The sequence below is a fragment of the Hipposideros armiger genome, unplaced genomic scaffold (genome assembly GCF_001890085.2).
Source record: "Hipposideros armiger isolate ML-2016 unplaced genomic scaffold, ASM189008v1 scaffold_39, whole genome shotgun sequence".
Lineage (NCBI taxonomy): Eukaryota > Metazoa > Chordata > Mammalia > Chiroptera > Hipposideridae > Hipposideros > Hipposideros armiger.
This window is the reverse complement of record NW_017731389.1, coordinates 911636-933366: the sequence shown is the minus strand read 5'-3', so window position 1 is coordinate 933366 and position 21731 is coordinate 911636. Positions and strand designations below refer to the sequence as shown.

The following is a 21731-nucleotide window of genomic DNA, read 5'->3' as shown; positions in this document are numbered from 1 at the left end:
TATGACAGCGGTTCTCAACCTTCCTAATGCCGCGACCCCTTAATACAGTTCCTCATGTTGTGGTGACCCCCAACCATAAAATTATTTTCGTTGCTATTCTATAACTGTCATTTTGCTACTGTTATGAATCATAGTAAATATCTTTTTGTTTTCCGATGGTCTTAGGCGACCCCTGTGAAAAGGTTGTTTGACCCCCAAAGGGGTCACGACCCACAGGTTGAGAACCGCTGCTGTAAGATATCAAAGAAACTGCTTTCATGCTTATCTTTGAGAAAATAGATGGTTTGAAAATGGGAGAAGACTTTTACTTTGCCTTCTCTACCATATTCAGTTGTTTCAATTAACCTATGATAAATTTATGAGTAACAACAAAAATGGTATTCAAAAGCTCTCTAGGTGATTTTGATGTGCAGTAAGTTGGGGAACCACCGGTGGTTCCCCATTTCAGCTAGCTAAACTAAAAAAATGTTTTCATGGTTCTCTGGTAACTTGGAGTTGAACTTTGTGCTTAATTGCAATGACTACTACATTTTAACTACTTATGCTCTGTTATATTCTTTCGATTTATTTGAGAAATCCTTTGCCAATGGTATATGTTGAAATATAAAGAAAAATAAGAAAAGACTAGAAAAATAATAGTAATCAAAGTAGAAAATCAAAATCTGGTGAATACAAATATAAATATGCCGATCGTAAGGCCCACCCTAGTTGATATAGTTGAACAACGGATTTATCATATGAGCTTCCTGGCATTCCGAGGGGTGGGGGAATAATGTAATTATTATCTGATAGAATGGCGTCATTTTCTCAGAGCTAAGCTTTGCATTATACTGAATTCCATAATAAGTCTCAGAGATGAAATTTCATATGTAGGCACACTAATAGACAAGTAATATACAATGCCCTTAACACATTTATTCCCTCTGGTAGTTATAGCTGTGGGTTTCATATGGTAATTTCTTATAATATACTTAAAGAAAAAACAAGGATGTAATATTAAAAAAGCAACTCAGTTAAAGTGGCTTTTCCCTCAAAGGAGATAGGTATAATAGTTTAGGAATATAACCTAGTGGTAAGCTTGATCCAAATTCCTAGAGGAATAAAGATTTAGAACAAGGATGGCAAAAATCGCAAATAAGTCTTCTCAGCTCCTGTCCTTTGTTGATTTGAGCTTCATGGTGCTGTGTTGACAAGGATTCCGAAACCAGGGGTCAGCAGAAAAGAGTGCAGTGAAGGACTCGCAATCTCTTTCTGGGCCACAGGAATGGAAGTAGCGGGAAGATCTCTGCATGTTTCCGTTCTCACACCAGGCTGTTCTATGTAAATTTCACTGGTTTCAGACAGTCTTTAGTTTAACCTGGTTCCAGACAAAGGGGATTTCTACTCTGTGCTAAGGACCTGGAGTGTTGGGTTTCGCGTTGCTCTGTGACAGTGTCTGTGGTATCTGTGTTAATTGTGATGAACTCATCCTAATGATCCTGGTACATCTGTCTTTTGTCATTTTGATGTTTGATCCAATAGTTTATTTAATGTTAGCTATCCCGCTTTAGTTAATTTTTGGTCTCATCAAGTTGTTTTTTTTATCTTTCCGTATAATAGAATACCGTAATTATGATTCCAGGAAGCTGGGGCAGCCATGATTCTGAAAGCAGCAGAGTAAAGAGAATTTGCCAAAGAACTTCTGTATGAGCATGATCATATTACATATCAGTTTTAGGTAGTTTATTATCAGCTATAAACTATTTGTTATATTTATTATTAATAAAGTACAATTTAAATTTTTATATTATTATAGAGGGAATTTGTAGTCTAGAGGCAATTTTAGGAGAAATTAAAATAGTTCAAAAATTAAATATTAATGTCATTCTAATGTTTTGGATTTTTTTCTTTTAGTAGCAGTTTATACACTGCATGATTGTTCTAACCCATATCTTACTTTAGGAACCTAGTTTCTCTGTTGAAAAAATACCTACTGACTCTTGCTTTACTTCATTCACCCTTTTGACATTTTTTTTTCCTTGTTCTATTTTTAAAAGTCTTTAAATGGGTATTTTCATACATTCCTTGTAAATTATTGTTACTCTTCTAAAGAGCAGTTTGGCGATATATATCAAAAACCTTCAAAATTTCAGCCCTTTGACCTAGTTATGCCAATTCTAGGATAATGTTACTAGGAAACAAACAGAGGTTTTTCAGTATGTATTTTGGAGTGAGTGTGCCTGGCTTTGAATCAAGCCAGTAAACTTACAAGCTGTATGACATTGGGTTAGTTTCTTAACTTCTATACAAACCTCAGTCTTCACATCTGTAAAACAGATATAAAAATAGCACTTGTCTCTAAGTGTTATTGTGAGAATGAAATGAAGTGGTCTATGGAAAATGCTTAACATCCTGCCTAGTATAAAATGTTGATATATAGTTGATATTATTAGTAATCATAGAAATATTGTTCATCAAAGCATTAAAATAGTAGACATATTAGAAACAATTTGAATATTTTCATCCACATGAGCAAATGTTATACTATGTAGTTGTTAAATCATAATGTAACATTTAGTGAAAGGGCAAGATAGAAATCTATATGCTCTGAGATGTCACTTAATTATGCTTAAATTATGTTATGAAATATATTTTGAAAATATCGTCTTTAATTAAGTTGTTTTAAAATATAGAAAAAAACTGGAAAATATAATACCAAAATGTTAAGAATGGATCACTGTTAATAATTCTTAAAACTAGGTGATAGGTATAGGGGGATTTATTGTGTTAATGCTATTCTATTTCTATTTCTATTCTATTTTCATTTTTTATGATACGTTTTTGTAAAGAATAACAAAAATAGTAGATAAAGAAAGTTTAAATTCTTGGAATTAGTGCTTCCTAACTTGTTTAAATGTAAATTAACCCTTGATCAGTTTTGTTTCTCAGTTATAATTTGATGCTTTTGTAAGTTTTTTAAAGCATTTAAGAGAATGATAATATCAGATTTGTGAAAAGTTTGCTGAAAATTATAATGAATACTTACGTGTGTGTGTGTGTGTGTGTGTATGTAAACACCTTTAACAAAAAAGAAAGATGGTTCATTTGGTATTGGAATTACTAGTGATTTTTATTGTCTTTATACTTTTCTACATCTTCCAAAAATTCTACAGTAAGCTGTTTTTGGGATCTTAAGCACAAAAAGAAGCTTTAATCAATTTTTTATGAAATGATGCTGATAACTTTTATGCTTTATAACATTACTCTAGTATTGAGAACACACTTACTAGTTAATTCTGAGATATGCCTTTGAACATACTATTTATTATTCTCTAAAAACAATTTTGATGAAGGATGCATTGTGCCTAAACATCTGTCCAGAAAATAGCTAATTCAAGTATTTCCCGTGTATGAAAAATGAAACAAGGACCATTTCCACTACTCCATTCCCATAAATTTTCTTTCCTTTTTAAATAGTGTAAGATTTTTCAATATAGCCAGTGTTCACATAGGCAACTTTACCTTAGTGGGAAGGTAGGGTGTCATGAGTATTTTGGCACAGTTCTTCCTCTTTCGGCAAAACTAAGACTAAGAGGAAATGAGTAACTGTTTCTTCCTGCCTCTATAACTGAAACAGTATTCAAATTTATAGGTGAATTTTATTTGTAGCAAATAATTTCTTTTATAAACCCTAAGTTTATCTTCTGTGTGGCCTTCTAAAATAAACTTTATTTGATTTTATACACTGTGCTCATGCTTTGGCTTTATGCCCGACCTCCCAGGTTGCAAACATCTACAGTAGGACTCAACATTAAAAGAAATAAAATAAACCAAAAAAACCCCAATAAAATGTTACACACATTAGTAATAAATTACTCAGTAATATTCACATTGGAGCAGTAATAAATTATAATATTAATTGTGGCGGTCCTTAAAAATGGTCCCAATATTCACTAAGACATTTAATCTTTCCCATGTTCCAAATGAAATACGTTATTGTTTTCTACTCTTACAAAAAAGTTAGGTGTTAGGGATATTGTGTGACTGGTTCTATTCAATACAGAAGTTTAAAAATAAAGGCAAAGCACCTGTATGCATAGTATCAACTAGCACCAAATCCTTACCCTACATGAGAAAATTATCTGTTTTGGAAGTCAGTTATATTCTTAAAAAAATACATCAAGCAATCTAAAATAGAATATGCTAAAGGCAAAATGACTAATTCTGACAAATTCTAAAATTCAAAATAAAAGTAATTTAAAAGTCTATGGAGGAGTGCTGGGGGGGAGTGAATTAATTAACCAAGAAAAAAAATGGAAGAAAAGAAAAGCGAGGAGGAAAGATGAGGGTAGGAGGCATTGCACGCAAGAAGCAGACATTCCAAGATTGAAATAGAAATATAAGAGGCATATTGAAGAAATCATGTTGGAATAGGTGGTTTATATAAAGTAGTGCTTTTCAGATTATGATTTGATGATCCCCCACCGGGGCTTGTCAGCAAGAGGGTGAGGAGGCCAGCTACCGAAGTCTTTTAAAGGGAGGCAGTTTTGCCAGTGCATTAGGGAGATTAATCTGACAGTGGGAGCCACAGGCATGTGTTGGGAAACTATTCAGTAAGTCAGATGAGATAACATGAGCCTAAATGTATGTATTATAAGCCACTGGTTTGAAACTGAAAGAGTATGGTGGGTGGGTGGACTCTCACCAGGGAAAACCCAACAGGACTGGGTTACAAAGTGGGTGGGTGTTGTGGAAGGGATGGGAGGAGTCAAAGATCCATCCAGTGCTAGAACTGAAGAATCTCGTTGAATTTAAATTCACTGGTACTGAAGTATAAGGGAATGTGGAAGATATTGCATTGATTGTATCTAAATCCTTAAGGGAAATACAAAGTGGATTGAAATTATTAACTTAAACATGTAAACTGTAACTATTAATATGGCTTATTATGGGATTACACCTGTGTCATCAGTTCACAGTGAGGGTGAACACAGAGCAGACCTGGGTGGGAGTTGTGTTCTTGTTTACACCTTTGTTCTTAAGGTTAATAGCCTTCCTAGAAGTCACTAAGCTGGAAAGCCTCTGTGCCTTGTTAGGGCATGTGGGGGGCTGTGTTAAATTGAAAAGCCCTAGGCTCTCAGGCACAGCCAAAAATGACATATCTAGCATCTGGGATTGGCATGTGATGAAGTAGCATTCACAGGGTAGTATTATTAGGCAATGCAGAGATTGTTAATGATATGGCTTCCAGTTGATAACAATAAAATCTCCAGCAGGAGAAGACTTGGTATTCATCTGACCTGGTGACATTAGCCCCAAAGCCAGCGTTTAGCTTTGTGAGGGACAGGAAAGTCACCAGGGATTTACTGCCCTTCTACCCCCTCAAAAAAACAACTATGAATGAACTAAAAATATAGACATGTACCGTATTTGCCGGCGTATAAGACGATTTTTTGGCCCTGAAAAATATGCCTCCAAGTGGGGGGTCGTCTTATACGCCAGGTACACTTCAGATAGACTGCCCATAGTGCTTGCCCCGTGCCATAGTGGCCTCCCGATGCCCGCCCACTTCATTCCACATACCGTTCAGGCATCAGCAGCGCTGCTGGGTGTATGCTCGGCTGTTATGCGATTTTGCTGTTATGCGATTTTACCACACTTGCAAAATCGCACACAGCCGACCATACACCCAGTATGATAGCGCAAAATCGCGAATCGCGATTTATGTATATGTTTGATTACATACAGCCTTGTGACAGTTTTCCTGCATGTCATAAGCATTTGAATATAAATATAAATGTTGAAATCAAATCTGATATTGTTTTACCTTTTATTTGGTGTGTGGAAGGTGTGCGGAAGAGGGGGTAGTCTTATACGGCGAGTATATAACAAACTCTGTATTTTGAGTGGAAATGTTAGGGGGTCGTCTTATACGCCCAGTCGTCTTATACGCCAGCAAATACGGTAGATATTTACTTGCCGTCAGTATTAGAAAGGCTTAATATATATGGAAACGTTTAATATAAAATTCATAAATATACAATATGTATATGAATTGTCATCCCCATAATTCTTATGTTGAAATTCTAACCCCCAATACCTCTGAATGTGACTATATTTGGAAACAAGGTATTTAAAGAAGCAATTAAGTTAAAATGAGGTCCTTATCTTGGGCCTTAATCCAATATGACTAGTGTTTTTACAAGACGCAGAGATTAGAACACGCACAGAGACCAAAGAATGACCGAGTGAGAACAGAGTGAAAAAGTGGCTATCTGCAATCCAAGGAGAGGGACCTCGGAAGAAAAGACCTGCCAATACCTTGATCTTGGACTTTTAGCCTCCAGAACTCTGAGAAAATATCTGTTGTTTAAGCCACCCAGTCCAGTCTGTGCTATTTTGTTACGGCAGCCCTAGCAAATATAATACAATCTGTATTTCAGCAAACTTCATGAACAAAATCAAAAGATAATAGTAACCTAGAAAAATATTGGTTAATATATCAAATAGACAAATAAGGGCCTAGAATCAACAGTAATGCTCCAGTAACAGTGAGCATACCAAACGCCCAGGGACATCATAACCAGGAAGTGAATATCAATATACACAGAAATGTTTTTCGCAGTATTATGTGCAATAGCAAAAACCTAGAAAACCAAACACCTATAAATACGTTATTATTTAAATAAACACTAGGAAGCTCAATGTGGAATGTAATGATGATACTGAGAATAATACTGTAGAATATTTGAGGACAAAAAATTTTGTCATGTATTATGTGAAAATGCCATTTGTAAGCCATTTATATCCAGTGTCATGCCATTTCAGAGTCTGTCCTTTCATTATATGAATACTTGGATCTGGGATTTGGTGAGATAGTCATAACATGGCATTTTAAAAAGTCCTACTTGTGATTTAGTCATTTTATAAATCCTTAAAGAGTTACTTTAATACATATTGTAATAAGTACATCAAATATTGTTTCACAGCTCTGAAGTGTCTGGTTGTCTCTGACTGGTAGGATTGGGACAATTTTATTTTTCCGCGATTTTCTACATTTTCCAATTCTTCTTCAAGGAACCACAGAATATTTTTTGCAATGAGAAAAATTGTTTTAAATGGCAATTTTTAAAAATAAAATTTTTAAATAAATTTTTTTGTCCATGAAACTGTATCTGGAATATTGAAATTGTCTTTTGTTTTTTAAAAAAAGTGTTTTTTCACTTTGCTGTTTTGAGTGGATTTAGTTGATACACAAATTTGCATTCATACAAATTTACACTGTCATGTGTTTTCCATGTACTTTCTACTTTTCTGGTTAGGTGATATTTTCATGAGTAGTTTAAAAGCATTGTTTGATTAGTCTTCTCATACTTTTTACTTTTAGATTGGTGTTTGGAATGCTGTATCCTGCATATTATTCATACAAAGCTGTGAAAACAAAAAATGTGAAGGAATATGTAAGTACAGTTTTATGAGTAATTAATTCTAATATAATACCATCATATACAAGACTAGAAAAATTGTCATTATTTAGAAACAGCTGGATAATGTTTGGGGTTAAAAATGTGATACAACTATCAAGTTCTGAAATTAGTCTTTTTTTAAACTAATTTTGAGTATAATTTCCAAAGTGGAGTGTCAAAAATATTTCACTGTCAGTTCACATTTAAATAAGTATTCTCAAATGGGTAATTGGATATCTCTTATTCATTTGGTCTGTAAGTTCCAGTACAATAAGAGGTTGGGGAATTGTCTGTTTTTTAGCCTTATAAATTGTAGGCACACTGAGACTATATCTCTCTGTCCCCAAAACCTCTTCCTTCTTTCATAGGTATTTTGTCATGTTTAATTAATTCAAATATGCAGATACCTCTTCACTACTGACAATTGCAATCTTTATTCCTTTTGAATCAGATTCTATTTGTAATGATTTCTTCTTCAGACCTCAGTGTTTCTTCTCTTTCAGTTTCCACATCCCTATTCCTTAAATTTTTTTTTCTTACTTTCACTAATTGTTTTTATTTTTTACACATTTCTGTAATTTCTCATTCCCAATTTTATCCATACTGTTTAATAGTAGATGGTGTTCCCCACCGACGTTTACTATTTGTGATCAAGTAAATTTCTAGACACCAGTAGAAGCATAGTTTATTAGTGGTTAATCAACGTGGGTAGAAATTACTGAGATAACTGTACATGAGTAACTATGGTTCTCTTTTAATTGAGGTGACATTCACATAGCATTAACTATTTCATAGTGAGCAATTCAGCAGCGTTTAGTACATTCACAATATTGTGCAAATACTACTTCTAATTCCAAGATATTTTTATCACTCCAACATAAAACATCATGCCTATTAAGTATTTACTCCCTCCACTTAGCTCCTGACAACCACCAACTGCTTTGTGTTTGTATGCATTTACCTGTTGTGGATATTTCATGTTAATGGAATCAGAGAAGAGGTGACCTTTTGTGTCTGGCTTCCTTCACTTAGCCTGTTTTCAAGATTCATCCACATCATAGCATGTAACAGTATTTTACTCCTCTTTATAGCTGAATAATATTCTACCACATGCATATACAACATTGCTTCTCCATTCATCCATTGACAGACATCTGGATTGTTTAGCTACCTTTTGGCTGTTATGAATAGTGTTGCTATAAACATTCATGTACAAGGATTTGAGTACCTGTTTTCAGTTTTTTAGCGTATATAGCCACTGTTGTTTTTAGGGATCTCAGATGGTAGCCTGAGCAAATGATCAAAGATTAGGTGATGATTCTTTATTTCTTTAGGGTGTTTTGGCAGGGGGAGGAGGCTATGAACTTTTTATAACTAACCCGTTCTATTGAACTTCTGCTGTCGTTTTTTATTTTATATAAAACTAATTTTGAATTGAAGTATATACACATCAATCAGAATGGTAGAATATATCTAACAGAGGTGGAGAAGTTACTTAGCTGAGCTCTGAAATTTTTGTATCCTTTTATTATATATCTGTCTCTTTAGATCTAGGATTCGTAAAATCATCCTGAGAGAGAACCACATTAAGTCCTAGTAATTTAAAGTAATTTTACAAATGGCTTGAATTGACATATTTTAATGTATATTATAATCAATTCTTCAAGTATTGTTTTATAGTACTGGCATACACACATTTTTAGAAACAAGCACTTATCCTCTATTGTTATCGTCTATTAATAGTGCTTCTCAAGCTAGCTATAGTACAGAACCAGTTTTTTGTTTTTTAATTTCCAATAAGTCATAGACCAATACTTTTGTAAGATAAAATAAAAAACTAATCTCTTGAAAAATGACATGAAAACCCAATATGAAATACAACCCCAACTTTTTTATTACTAGATTCAGTAGACATGAAATTACTATCAGTTTTTATACTTAAAGCAAAATAGTAACACTTCACAGCCTTGCACTAGTCCATAGATGACACTTTGCCCTACTATGTAATATTTTAATTTAATTGGAATTCCTATTGAAAGATAAAAATATGAGTTGCTCTTCATTTCCAAACACCATAAAAATATGGGAGCATAATACTCGCCAGTACTTAATAGATGTACTGGCCAAAACATTCATTCTTATTTGGAATGTTTGTGATACTGTTAAGAAATGAGATCTTTTTCTGAATCTAATTAACTGTATACTTGAAGTACTGGGTGATATGTTTCTCAACTTTGGGCCCATTTCACTTACAAAGTTTTATAAACCCAGGATATGAAATAACTGGTGTGGTTCTGTGTGTGTCTTTGTGTATATATTTGAGCTTATGGTATTCTGTCTTCCCTCACAAATCTGCAGGATTTTGTTGGGGAAAAAAGGTAAGTACAAAATGAAAATGAAATTTAGATGAGAACTTGAATAATATGAGGATATTATCAGCAGGCACACAAATACCATCCCCTAAAATAAAAGAAGATAGCAATAATAAATATAAAGGTATAATAAATTGTGATACAAAGAAATAAGCCTGTCATGTGTAAATTAATGCAAAAGAACAGAAAAGATGGTGTTATTTAGGGATTAGCCTAAGAACCACTATAAAAATATTTGTTCATTTATTACTGTGCATCAATTTAACTTTGTTCATTTTTGAGACTTAGAAACACGGATTTGTGTGTTTTATTCCCTTAGTACAACACTCAAAATTTTATTACTGGATTATTCTATAAATTTGGGATTAATAAAATGTCCTAACCCTGAAATTTTAATTCCGCTTCATAAATTAAAGATAATTTAACCTATGGAAGAGAATGCTTTAACATTCTTACTCAAACTGATGGAAAAAGTATAAAACTTGTTATGTGTGGATGTATGTACATGTGTATATACTAGATATATACTTCACATATTGCCTTGCATAATTGTTTTTAAAGAATAACTCATTATTAACAAAGTAGGAATTATCTGTACATAATTGTGCTATAGTTTTGTGACTCTGAAAAAAGTTTGTTTTTTTTTTTTAAAGAATGCCTGTTTACACCTCATTAAATTAGAAAGAATTTATTTATTTTTTTTTTTAAGATTTTATTGGGGAATTCGGGGAGGAGAACAGCGCTGGGGAATCGGGGGAAGGGGAACAGACAAGTTGCTGTCCTTTTGTTCTTCAGACTAGTTGTGGAGGACGTTGCTTCACTGGCCCAAGTTGGCACCATCATTGCACTCTTCCCGGGCAAGGCAGATCAGTTGCCGGCTTCTGGACGGCCGCTCACGGCAGCTGCTGGCCGCTCACGCTGTTTGCTGGCTACACACGGTAGCCCATGGCAACCCACTGCAGCAGGGGCTGCAGCCTACACCATCGCCGGTGACTCATGGCAGTCCAGCTCCAGGTCGAGCTGTTGTTCACCATCTTAGCTGAAGAGGGCAGTGTCACTGGCCCTAATATGTGGGATCCGAACCGGGGCCCTCTGGCATCCCAAGCCAGTTCTTAACCAACGCATCACTCGGCCAGCCCTGAAAAAAGTTTTCTTAACAATCCTTTTGGGAATATCAAAAGAATAAGTAATTGAAGAGAAACTAGGGAAGTAGAAAGGCAGGTGGCTGGAGTTGGTTTGATATTTACATGGTAATCAACTCTGCTTCACAGATGAAAGCTAAAAGCAAAAATGGTCAAGGCACCAAAGCAGGAAAGGCAGGGCATCGGCCTTTACAGGGAAATATGGTACAACTCTGAAGACCTACTGGTAACCAAGTTGCCTACCATCAAGGCTGCTAGAGAGACTAAACTGAGATACATTGGAATAACGACATCTCACAGTTATGTAATTCCCTATCAATTTCAAAATACTTTTGTATATTACTGTTTCCAGTTGCTTCTTCAATAAATTACCAAACGCTTATTTGCTTAAATTAACACAAATTTATTTTCTTACAGCCCTAAAGTTCAGAAATCTGAAATGGATTCAGAGGGCTGCATTTCTTTTGGAGGATCTAGGGGGGGAATCTGTTTACTTACCTCTTCCAGCGTCTGCAGGCTGCTCACTTTTCTTGGCTAATGGCCCTAGTCCTCCATCGTCAAAGCGAGAAATGTTGGGCTGAAACCTCACACTGTAATCTCTTTGGTTCTCTTCTGCCTCCCTCCTGCACTTATAAGGACCCTGGTGATGACATCGGGTCTGCCTGAGTAATTCAGAATCATCTCCCCATCTCAGGGTCAGCTGATTAGCAACCTGATTTCTCCTTTACCATGTAACAACGTATTCACAGGTTCCAGGGATTTGGACATGGACCTCTTTGGGGAAGGGGGACATTCTGCATACCACAATATCTCACAAGTTCTCACTACAACTCTATAAAGTAGGCGGGGAAAATATTCTAATATTATGGCCTCTGAGAAGTGAATTAACTCGCCCAGGGTTACATGGATCATTAAAGCAGAAATGGTGCCAGATTGAATATCTTCAGTTTCTAATATTTTATTCTTTCTCTTCTACCTTTAGAAAAGTAGGTGAAAAGTAGGTAAAGACCCTAGCTTCATGAAAAAGTTGAACTACCTTGCACAACCAGCTAGTGAATGTGCTTCTCGTTAATTCCAAGGTAGACTTTCAGGGGCCACAACTATATGGATATTTTCCAAGGGCAGTGAGGCAGCTTAACCAGTACTAAGGCAGAACCAATAAGCATCTAAATTAACTATAATCAAAATGGTTGAAGATGAAATTGGAAGCTTTTGAAAGTTCTGTACAGTCTTGGCGTTTCTTTAAGTATTTCCAATCTAAATTTACACTTGACAAAAATTTTGAATATTGCTTTCTTACTGAGTTTCACCTAAACTTAGTTATCCAATTTAACCTTCAGTTATAACAGTTTTATCAGAACTCTGTTCTCATAAAGCTTTCCTGTATGGTGACCCCATCCAAACTTTCTTTATCTTGCAGTTTCTTAGTAAAATTAATCTTCTTAAAATTTCCTTGTTGTGTTTTTAATAGTCTCTTATACTATCTGGTATTATATTATTTATTTATATATGTGTTTGTCTTCCCCGCCATAGAGAGTTTTGTTGTTATTTTAATGCTATATTCCCATACCTAGATCAGTACATGGTATAGGTTAGGTACTCAATAATTTTTTAACAAATGAACAAATAAGAAAAGGAAAAAGAGTTGACTTTTAAGTCTTAAGACTTTTAAGGTATTAAGTTGTGTTTAAAAGAACATGTACATTTCTTAAGTAGATAGGTCTAGTTTCTCAGCTTTGATTCTGCTGGATTAAGGAGTATACAGTCCAGTCTGACTTATCATTTGGTTATTAGCTAAAATCCACTGATACCTGCTTCAAAATTACTTTCAGAAAGCACACAATTTTTATTAATTTACTTCTTCCCACCATAACTACTGCCATTCCCCGTAAGCCTTCAAATAGTAGATTGCACCTGATAAAACAGATGCTGTGTTCAAATCAAAACACACAGAAAGTGCTGTGTATTTTGGCAACTTTCCTTTCTTCCTTTGCCTATTTTTAAAACAGAGCTTTCCTAGGATATAATTTCCTGTATAGTGTGGCTGTTATGGCCTACTTAAAGTCTTTCAGTCTTGCAGTAATTGAAATATAAACTTACTGAAGAATTAGTATGGTTTTGCAAATTTTTTCTGGCTTATACCATCTCATGACTTGAAAATAGAGTGTTTACTTCCAAGTGGTGTGTAATTGCTGTAGCTTTTCTAGGAAACCAGTGTTTTTATTCTAAGAATGTTGGAAAAAGTGGCAATGAAAAGATTGTCTAACAGCACATAAAAATCAAAATCAGACATTTGGTCATGAGATTTACTATGAGCAAGAACAAAGAACAGGGAAAACTCTGGGAGATTACTGTTTTAAAGGCCTAGAAATGGCCTTCTAAAACCTGATTGACTTGAGTTTTGAAAGTGATCTAATTTTTGACTGAATATTTATTTGGGTGATAAGAAAATGAACAAATATACCACATACTGGTTCTACAGTTCTTGTCAATTAGTAAAATCTGAAGTTGCTTACTAGTTTTAGGGTGGAGATAGAAGGGAAAAAAAACATACTGAAAACTTTTCTTTATTATCAAGAAGTGTTCCCTTGGCATCGTTTCATTTTAGATTAAAAATACTCATTTGATTCAAGGGTTTTAATAATGTAGGAATTGTAAAGATTAACCTACCAATTAAGGTGGGATTTAAAAAAACTTTTTTGAAAATTTGTTTTGTCAGACCACATGTTAATCTGTTTATTTTCCATTTTGATCTACTTTTAATTTAGTTTTTATTTTTATCAAAGTCATATTTATTTATAATTTTTCAAGACTTAATTTTGAGAAACAGCAGTTCCCCACTCACCCCATCCCTATTTCTTTCTAGTGGGAACTACTTTCAATTGTTTTATTCGAATCCTTTAGTGTATATGTTTCCATATCTAAATAACATACTTATATTGCTGTTTCTTAATTTTTCAATTGGACATCATCAGTTAACTTCTATTAAAAATAATTTGGTACTTACCCAGTGTAACACTATACACATACATGTTTCCCTGTCTCTATAGCTTCCCTGTGTCAGTACAGTATAATTTGGGTTGGATCAATATTTAATGTTTACATTATTTAGGCTAAAATAGAAAGAAGCAATAGGATATACAGATAAAGAGCACAGCCTCTAGAACCAGGCTGTCTTGGTTGTCATCCCAGCCCTATCCATTACTAGCTGTATCTTTGTACAAGTTATTTGGCTTTTTTGTGCCTCAATTTCCTTATCTGTAAAATGAGACTAGTAGTACTTACCTTCTTGGGTGGTTGTAAGGATTATATGAGTTAATGAACATAAAGCATTTAAATCAGTACCTGTTAATAATATTTTTTATTTTGTAAACATTATTTGCTTCTGATCTGTATTCCATCATTACCATTCCTTTTCCACACAGTAGTTTGTTTCCCCTGGTGTTATTGATTGTCTTGTTTTCTGTTTTGTTTATTGGTTTCTTAGGGGGTTTTTTCCCCATTTACTTGGTATTCTCTGATATTACTACAAATTTAGACACAAACTCTGCCACAGTCGTGTGAATTTCTTCTCAGTGCATTCTCATCCAGTAGATACTCTGGACTGGCTCTTGTTTTATATCCTCTCATTTCTTAAGCTCCTGTCTTTCTCTTTCTTATTTTACTTCCTCATTTTGATGAAATACATCCTTCCAGGGAAGGTTATCAGAGAGGTAAATTTTTTTTTTTATTTATTTTAATTGGGGAACAGGACCCATGAGCTCCAAGTCATGTAGTTGTTTCAATCTAGTTGTGGAGGGTGCAGCTCAGTGGCCCATGTGGGGATCGAACCAGCAACCTTAGTGTGATGAGCACTGCGCTTTAACCAAATGAGCTAATCGGCCGCCCCAAGGTAAATTTTTTGAGATGCTAGGTAGGAAATACTTTTCCTTCAGAATTTTGTAGGCATTTTCTCCATTGTGTTTTAGCTTCTAATGCTGCTGTGGAGAAGTCTGAAGCCATTCGGATTCTTATCTGCTTGTGGGATCTTTTTCTGTGTTTCCTTTTAAAATTTCATGATGATGTGCCTTGGTGTGAGTAGATTGTAATCAATTTTGCTAAACTTTCAGTAATCCCATTTAATCTGGGAATCCTTTGTCCCTCAGCTGTAGGAAATTTGAATAAAATTATTTCTTTAATGATTTTCTCCATTCCATTTTCACGATATACTAACTGGGATTCAGTTATAAAGCCACTTGGACTGATTCTCTAATTTTCTGATCTTTTTTCTTCTCTTTCCGAGCTCTTTTTGCTCAATTTTATGATAGAGTTCCTCAGTTTTATCTTTTAGCCTTTCAATTAATCTTTTTCATTTTTGCTCATATGTGTTTAATTTCTAAGAGCTCTTTATATTCTCTGAATGTTCCTTTTTCTATAGCATCCTATTCTAACTATGTTTAAAATATCTTCCCTTTAAGGATGCAAAAACTAGTTTTTTAGATGTGTACTTCTTTGTACATAGTCTCTCTTTCCTTTAAATTCTGCTTTTGTTTGTTTCAGCCTCTATTTTTTATGTATGATTTCCTCAAGTGTTAGGCAATCGTAGGTTTTCTGCTCATATTTGAGTATTATAATGAAAAGCTGATTGGAAGTCCTGTACCATGAAGAGGCTTGCTGAAAGTAATCTTCTCTGTAGGGTGATCTGGCTAGGCAATTGCATTTGTTCCTAGGGCTGCTGTAAGGAAATACCCCAAACGGAGTGGCTTAAAACAACAGAAATGTATTGTCTCACAGCTCTGGAGGCTAGAAGTACGTAATCACGATGTGAACAGGCTCATACTCCCTTTGAAACCTGTCGAGAATCCTTTCTTGCCTATTTCTAGCCTGGTGGTTGCCAGCAATCCCGTTGGTGCTTACCTTTTAGCTGTAGCACTTTGATCTCTTCCTCTTGTCACATGGTATCCTCCTCTGGTGTATCTGTGTGTCTGAGTCTCTCCTTCTTTTAAGGGCACCAGTCATATTGGATTAAGGGCCCTCCATGCCCTGGTATGAACTCAGTTAATTATTAATACACCTTCAGTGACCCTATGTCTAAATGAGGTCACATTCTGAGGTACTGGGTAATAGAACTTTTTACTAGTCTGCTTATCCTGTCATAACAAAATACCATGCACTGAGTAGCTTAAACAGCCCAGATTTATTTTCTCATAGTTCTGTAGGCTAGAAGTTCAAGATTAAGGTGCCATCAGGGTTGGTTTGGTGTGAAGTCTCTTTCTGGCTTCTTTCTGTGCCCTCACATGGCCTTCCTCTGTGCATGCCCAGAGAGAGATCTCTCTGGTGTCCCTTGCTCTTATTCGGGCACCAATTCTGTGGAATTAGGGCCCCCCCCTTATGACCTTAATTAATGGTAATTACATCCTTAAAGGGCCTATCTCCAAATACAGTCACCTTGGAGGTTAGGGCCTGGGGGTTGCGGAAGGCACAATTCTGTCAATCTATAACAGACAGACTTCAATGTATCTTTCTGGGAACACAATTCAATCAATAGCAACCATTTCCTTTGAAAATTACCTGTGTGTGTGTCTACATATATACACATCTTTAAGAAATTTCTCTTGTGTCAGTCAGACTCTTCTGACTTCCATTCTGTGAAGTGAATGGAAGTGAAGACTTCCATTCTGAAAGGGACTTGGTTGCTAGCATTCTGATGGGAGAATAAGGGTTGTGGGCTCTCAATATTCAATTTATAAACTTTTACTTAATTCCTGTTAGCCCTACTCTCAACTATGCCAGAGATTTGCAAATCCAGAAAATCTGATTCACTTTTCCCAGAGACTAAGCCTCAGGGTTCTGCTGGGGGAAAAGAGGCATCACCAGACAGCTTAAGTGGGAGGGCGTCGAAGGGTCTACGTGCTCCTTAAGCAGACTTACAGCCATTCTTCCTATGGTTTGCCCTTTTTGGAGCCTTTTGGGAGCTCCGCAATGAAAATCGGGTCACTTTTCAGTTTTTCCCACTGTGAGCTAATACTCAGGCCCCTCATCCATTTCCTTCCTAGCTCCAAAAATTTTGATCCTCTCTTCTCTTTTATATTCTTCTGAACTTATGTCTTTAAAAAAAAAAATCACTTTGCTGTTGTGTTCATGAGATTTGTGGTGGGAATGCAATTAAACGTGTACATTCAATCTACCATCTTTACCCAGATTTCTAAATTGACTTTGATAGTGGGGTACTATGGTTGAATTATACTGTGATATCAAATAAGACTTATTTTATTATTAACACTGGTGTTTAAAGTGTGTTCACGTGGAAGATAAGTTTAAATGGTAATATATGTTATCATTTTTTAATCCTTGACAATAATTTTAAATTTTAATTTTAGCTCACATATAGTGAATACATGTGTACCTTTGTCTTGAGTTATAGTTGTTTGTAAATCAGATTTTGGTAAATAAGATTACAATTTTCACTTGGAATTAAATCACTTGGGACAGTACATTACCTTTTAATGAAGTAAGTCTACTTATAATTACTTAAAGTAGGTGATGAGTATTCTTTGTAAGCTTAATTTTTGATGTGTCAGGTTTACTTGTTTTACATATAATACATATCAGTATGTAACTTCGCTGCTGAAATAATTGATACTGTTATTATTATCAAGTGACCTATGTACTGTACATTTTCTAAACATAATTTCTTCATGGTCATCTCAGAATCATTACAGTGGATCCACTTTAAAAAAAAAACCCAAGTGTTAAATTTGAGTAAGTTTGTATAACTGAGGGGAGGGGTTAAAATGAATGCCTTCTAAAATTTTAGAATGTGAATTAGATCATCCCTTTAGCTTTATGAAGTAAATTGAAAGTATTCCTACAATTTTCACACTAAGATGTAGCTAGCCAACCTCAGTTGTCTTATCCTTTTATAGCTTACAATGCAAATGATTTGGAAAACATACAGAAAGAAAAAAATTCTCACAATAACATTTAAATCTAAGAGGCTTTAGCTATTATCTAGGAAGAATTTTACCAACACCAGTGGAAATAGATTTTTAAAACCAGGGACAGAAATTGTTGTTTCCATTAAAGGAAATGTTGTTAAGTAATAAACTGGAGGGAAACCTAGCCACCTCCACCCTGATCCTTAGTGATGGAACAGCTTAAAATCATAAAAGCTACAGCAACTGAAAAATGCAACTGCCACTACCCTCGCTGCAGGAAGAACTGTGTTCAGAGGCAGCCAGTGTGCTGCCTCTCCCATATCTGTTAAGGAACCATAACTTACTTTGAAGAAAACCCCCAATAAGTTTCAAAATGGAGAAATAGTAATGGAATGCAAGAGAAAATCAAAAGTGCAGTACCAGACAAATTTAAACGTAAAAATGACAGTAATACATATAAGTTTATATTCTTGAAGATAATAGCTTTATAAGCCTTTATTTTGAAAAAGAAGAAAAATGAAACATTCAGCTCACTAAGCAAGAAAAAAAAATCAAAATTAAAGGAATCTGTAAAGCAAGTTGGATGAATAAAGCAATAAAAAAGCAGAAATAGAAATATAAACAAAATCAAGAGAATTACAGTATCTAAGAGTTGTTCCCTTGACTAAATCTAATAAGATAAAAACACTTGAAATAGCTAACATAGGGAGAAAAGTAGACAAAGGATGGACAAAACAAGAAACAAGACGGTTCAAGCAAGCAATGGTAAATTTAAACGACAAAATATTAAACTTCCTAAGGATTTTTATTTAAAACCAGAATATTTTCTAATGATATTAGATATACCAGATATTTTTCAGCTAAAGGTTATATTATCTCTGCAGAGAAATTCCCCTTTTACACAATACTAGGCTCAACCTTTGGAATGTTTAGATATATACATCATCTTTCCATTATGTAATTTTAGAAATAAAGTGCTTTACCAACTACAGCTGTAATAATCAGACTGCCGGCCAGATTGCCATCACACTGTGAAAGGGCCTCCTAAAAATATAAAAGCTAGTGCTGTCCCTGAGGATTTTAGCTCAGTAAGGAAAATACAATCTTTCCCCAAAACCTCATGTAATTTCAAAAGCTCATGAGCAAGATGCTACTTCAGAAATGTAATACAATTGTAAAAAGGTGAAGTTCTTTTTAAAACCTATAAGGCCGGCCGAGTGGCGCGATGGTTAAGAACTCGCTTGGGATGCCAGAGGGCCCCGGTTCGGATCCCACATATGAGGGCCAGTGACACTGCCCTCTACAGCTAAGATGCTGAACAACAGCTCAACCTGGAGCTGGGCTGCCGTGAGTCGCTGGCGACGGCGTAGGCTGCAGTCCCTGTGGCAGTGGGTTGCCATGGGCTACCGTGTGTAGCCAGCCAGCAGCGTGAGCGGCCAGCCGCCGCAGTGAGCGGCCGTCCAGAAGCCAGCGACTGATCTGCCTCTCCAGGGAAGAGCGCAATGATGGTGCCAACTTGGGCCAGTGAAGCAACGTCCTCCACAACTAGACTGAAGAACAAAACGACAGCAACTTGTCTGTTCCCCTTCCCCAATCCCCCAGCACTGTTCCCATCCCCCCAATTCCCCAATAAAAATCTTTAAAAAAAAAAAAAAAACCTATAAAAAAATTTTAAATGTTGAATTACATAAACGTATGAAATTTTATTACCTATGAGAATAAATATACACGCCTTTTTTTTAAAACCACAGATGCAAACTCTGCAGGTAAAATGAAGAAATCTTCAAAAGGTTTTGAAAAATTACAGAAATAGATTGAGTTGAGTAGTTTTATTCTAAAATATTAATTTGTTTCCAACAGGCATCTTTTTTTAAAAAAAACATTTTATTGGGGAATTAGGGGAGGGAGCAGCATTGGGGAATCGAGGGAAGGGGAACAGACAAGTTGCTGTCCTTTTGTTCTTCAGTCTAGTTGTGGAGGTCATTGCTTCACTGGCCCATGTTAGTATTGTGATCATTGCACTCTTCCCGGCTGAGGCAGATGGGTGCCAGCCATTGGTCGGCCACTCACGGCAGCTCTCTCTGGCTGCTTGTCACTCACGCTGGCTGCGGGCCACTCACGGCAGCCCACTGCAGCCCCATTGCAGCCTATGCCAACGCCAACTCTGTCGTTGACTCAGGGCAACTCAGCTCCAGGTCGAGCTGTTGTTCATCATCTTAGCTGTAGAGGGCAGTGTCACTGGCCCTACTGTTCAGAGCTGGCGCTCCCAAGCCAACTCTTAAGCAACAACGTGCCACTCAGCCGGCCCCCAACAGGCATCTTTTAAATGAAGATCTAACTCTTTAGTTGTATGATGTTATATTCTTAAGATTGACAAAATGAATTATTAGAGCCAACTGGAGAAGTTTTTGCCATTAACATAGTGTTTAAGTATCATTTCAGCCTAGTAATCAATGATCTTGCTTTCTCTCTGTAGGAGGCAGATTTAAATGTACTCTTAGGGAGGTGAATCTAAGGGGCACTTCCTCCTTGGGAAGGGAGAGAATCCACGGAGTGGTCAGTGTCCAGATAACTGGGCTTTGGGGACAGCTAGACAACAGGGACGTTCCTCACGGAACTTAGGGGTAGAAGAACCTATAGACTGCCCTTCCCTGGGTTGTTTGCTAAAAACTTCTGTCTGCTCAGTTGATAGCCATGAACAGTGCCTGTGAGAAGTGGGCTAAAGGCACAGCGCCTTCTATTGTTTGAGCTTTTTGGTTTGGGTTTTTTTTGTTTTTTTGTTTTTATGATGATGTGCCTAAACAGAGTTATGAAAATAAGGGTACATTTTAACCTGCATTGAATTGTCACACAAAGCTGAGTTCATCATCTTTCTCCAAACCCAAGACAACTCTTATATTCTCTTCATGAATGATACCACCTTCCTCTAGGTGACACTGTGAGGATGTACACAAAGCAGCCTCCCACTGCAGCATTCCTCAAACTTTAAGGAGCATAGGAATCCCTCTGAGATCTTGTTAAAATGCAGATTCTGAATTAGTAAATCTGGCCTGGCCTTGAGATTCTGCAGTTCCCAGAGGCTCCCAGGTGATGCCAGTGCTGCTGATCTATAGAGCACAGTTGAAGTAGCAAGAATTTTGTGCATGTTCTCAAGTGTGGTTACACCTCAAAAACACTCGTGGAACTTGGCTTTTAAACACCTAGCTGCCTTCTTTCTGCACATTGTGATGATGGGTCCTGGGACTCTATATAATTTTTTTTAATACCCAAGTAATTCTTAGCCACAGCCAAGTTGAAAAATCATTGATTAACAAGTATCTTTATTTTATGGTGAAAAGTGAGTAATTATCACATTGTGCTTCTTAAATATGTTTATATATTGCAGATGGGCACTAAATAACAAATAGTTTGTTTTAGAAAACATCTCTATGTAAATGGACTGATTTACAACTTGGAATATGTTTTTTTGTTTTTTGGGGGTTTTTTTGAGATTTTATTGGGGGATTGGGGAAGGGAACAGCGTTGGGGAATCAGGGAAGGGGGACAGACAAGTTGCTGTCCTTTTGTTCTTCAGTCTCGTTGTGATTTTAACAAAATTAACCATATGATACAATTGGGGGGTAAAGATATTGAGTTGGACTTCCTCCTAGGTTTCATGTTGTAAAACTGGCTATACACAGAGTTTTTCCGTCAGCGTAGTTTCCCTTCCGAACCACCCGTCTTTCTTTCTGCACCGTTCTCCGGCCGCTTTGCTCCTCTCACCCTGCTAACCCAGGGCCTTCCCACTGTCCTGTACTCCGCACTCAGCCAGCCCCTCGTGACCCCAGGTGTCCCGAGCTCTGTCACTTGCCTCTC

At 36.1% G+C, this 21731-nt stretch overlaps 1 protein-coding gene across 2 annotated transcripts in view; it reads left to right on the top strand.

Annotated features, from left to right (window-relative positions):
• Nucleotides 1–21731, top strand: part of REEP3 (receptor accessory protein 3) — an 84945-nt gene that overhangs the window by 26895 nt on the left and 36319 nt on the right. For both annotated transcript variants that reach the window (XM_019638384.1, XM_019638383.1), the window contains exon 2: nucleotides 7367–7439. In XM_019638384.1, the coding sequence (XP_019493929.1) occupies nucleotides 7367–7439 (73 nt within the window). The remainder of the gene's footprint in view (nucleotides 1–7366; nucleotides 7440–21731) is intronic.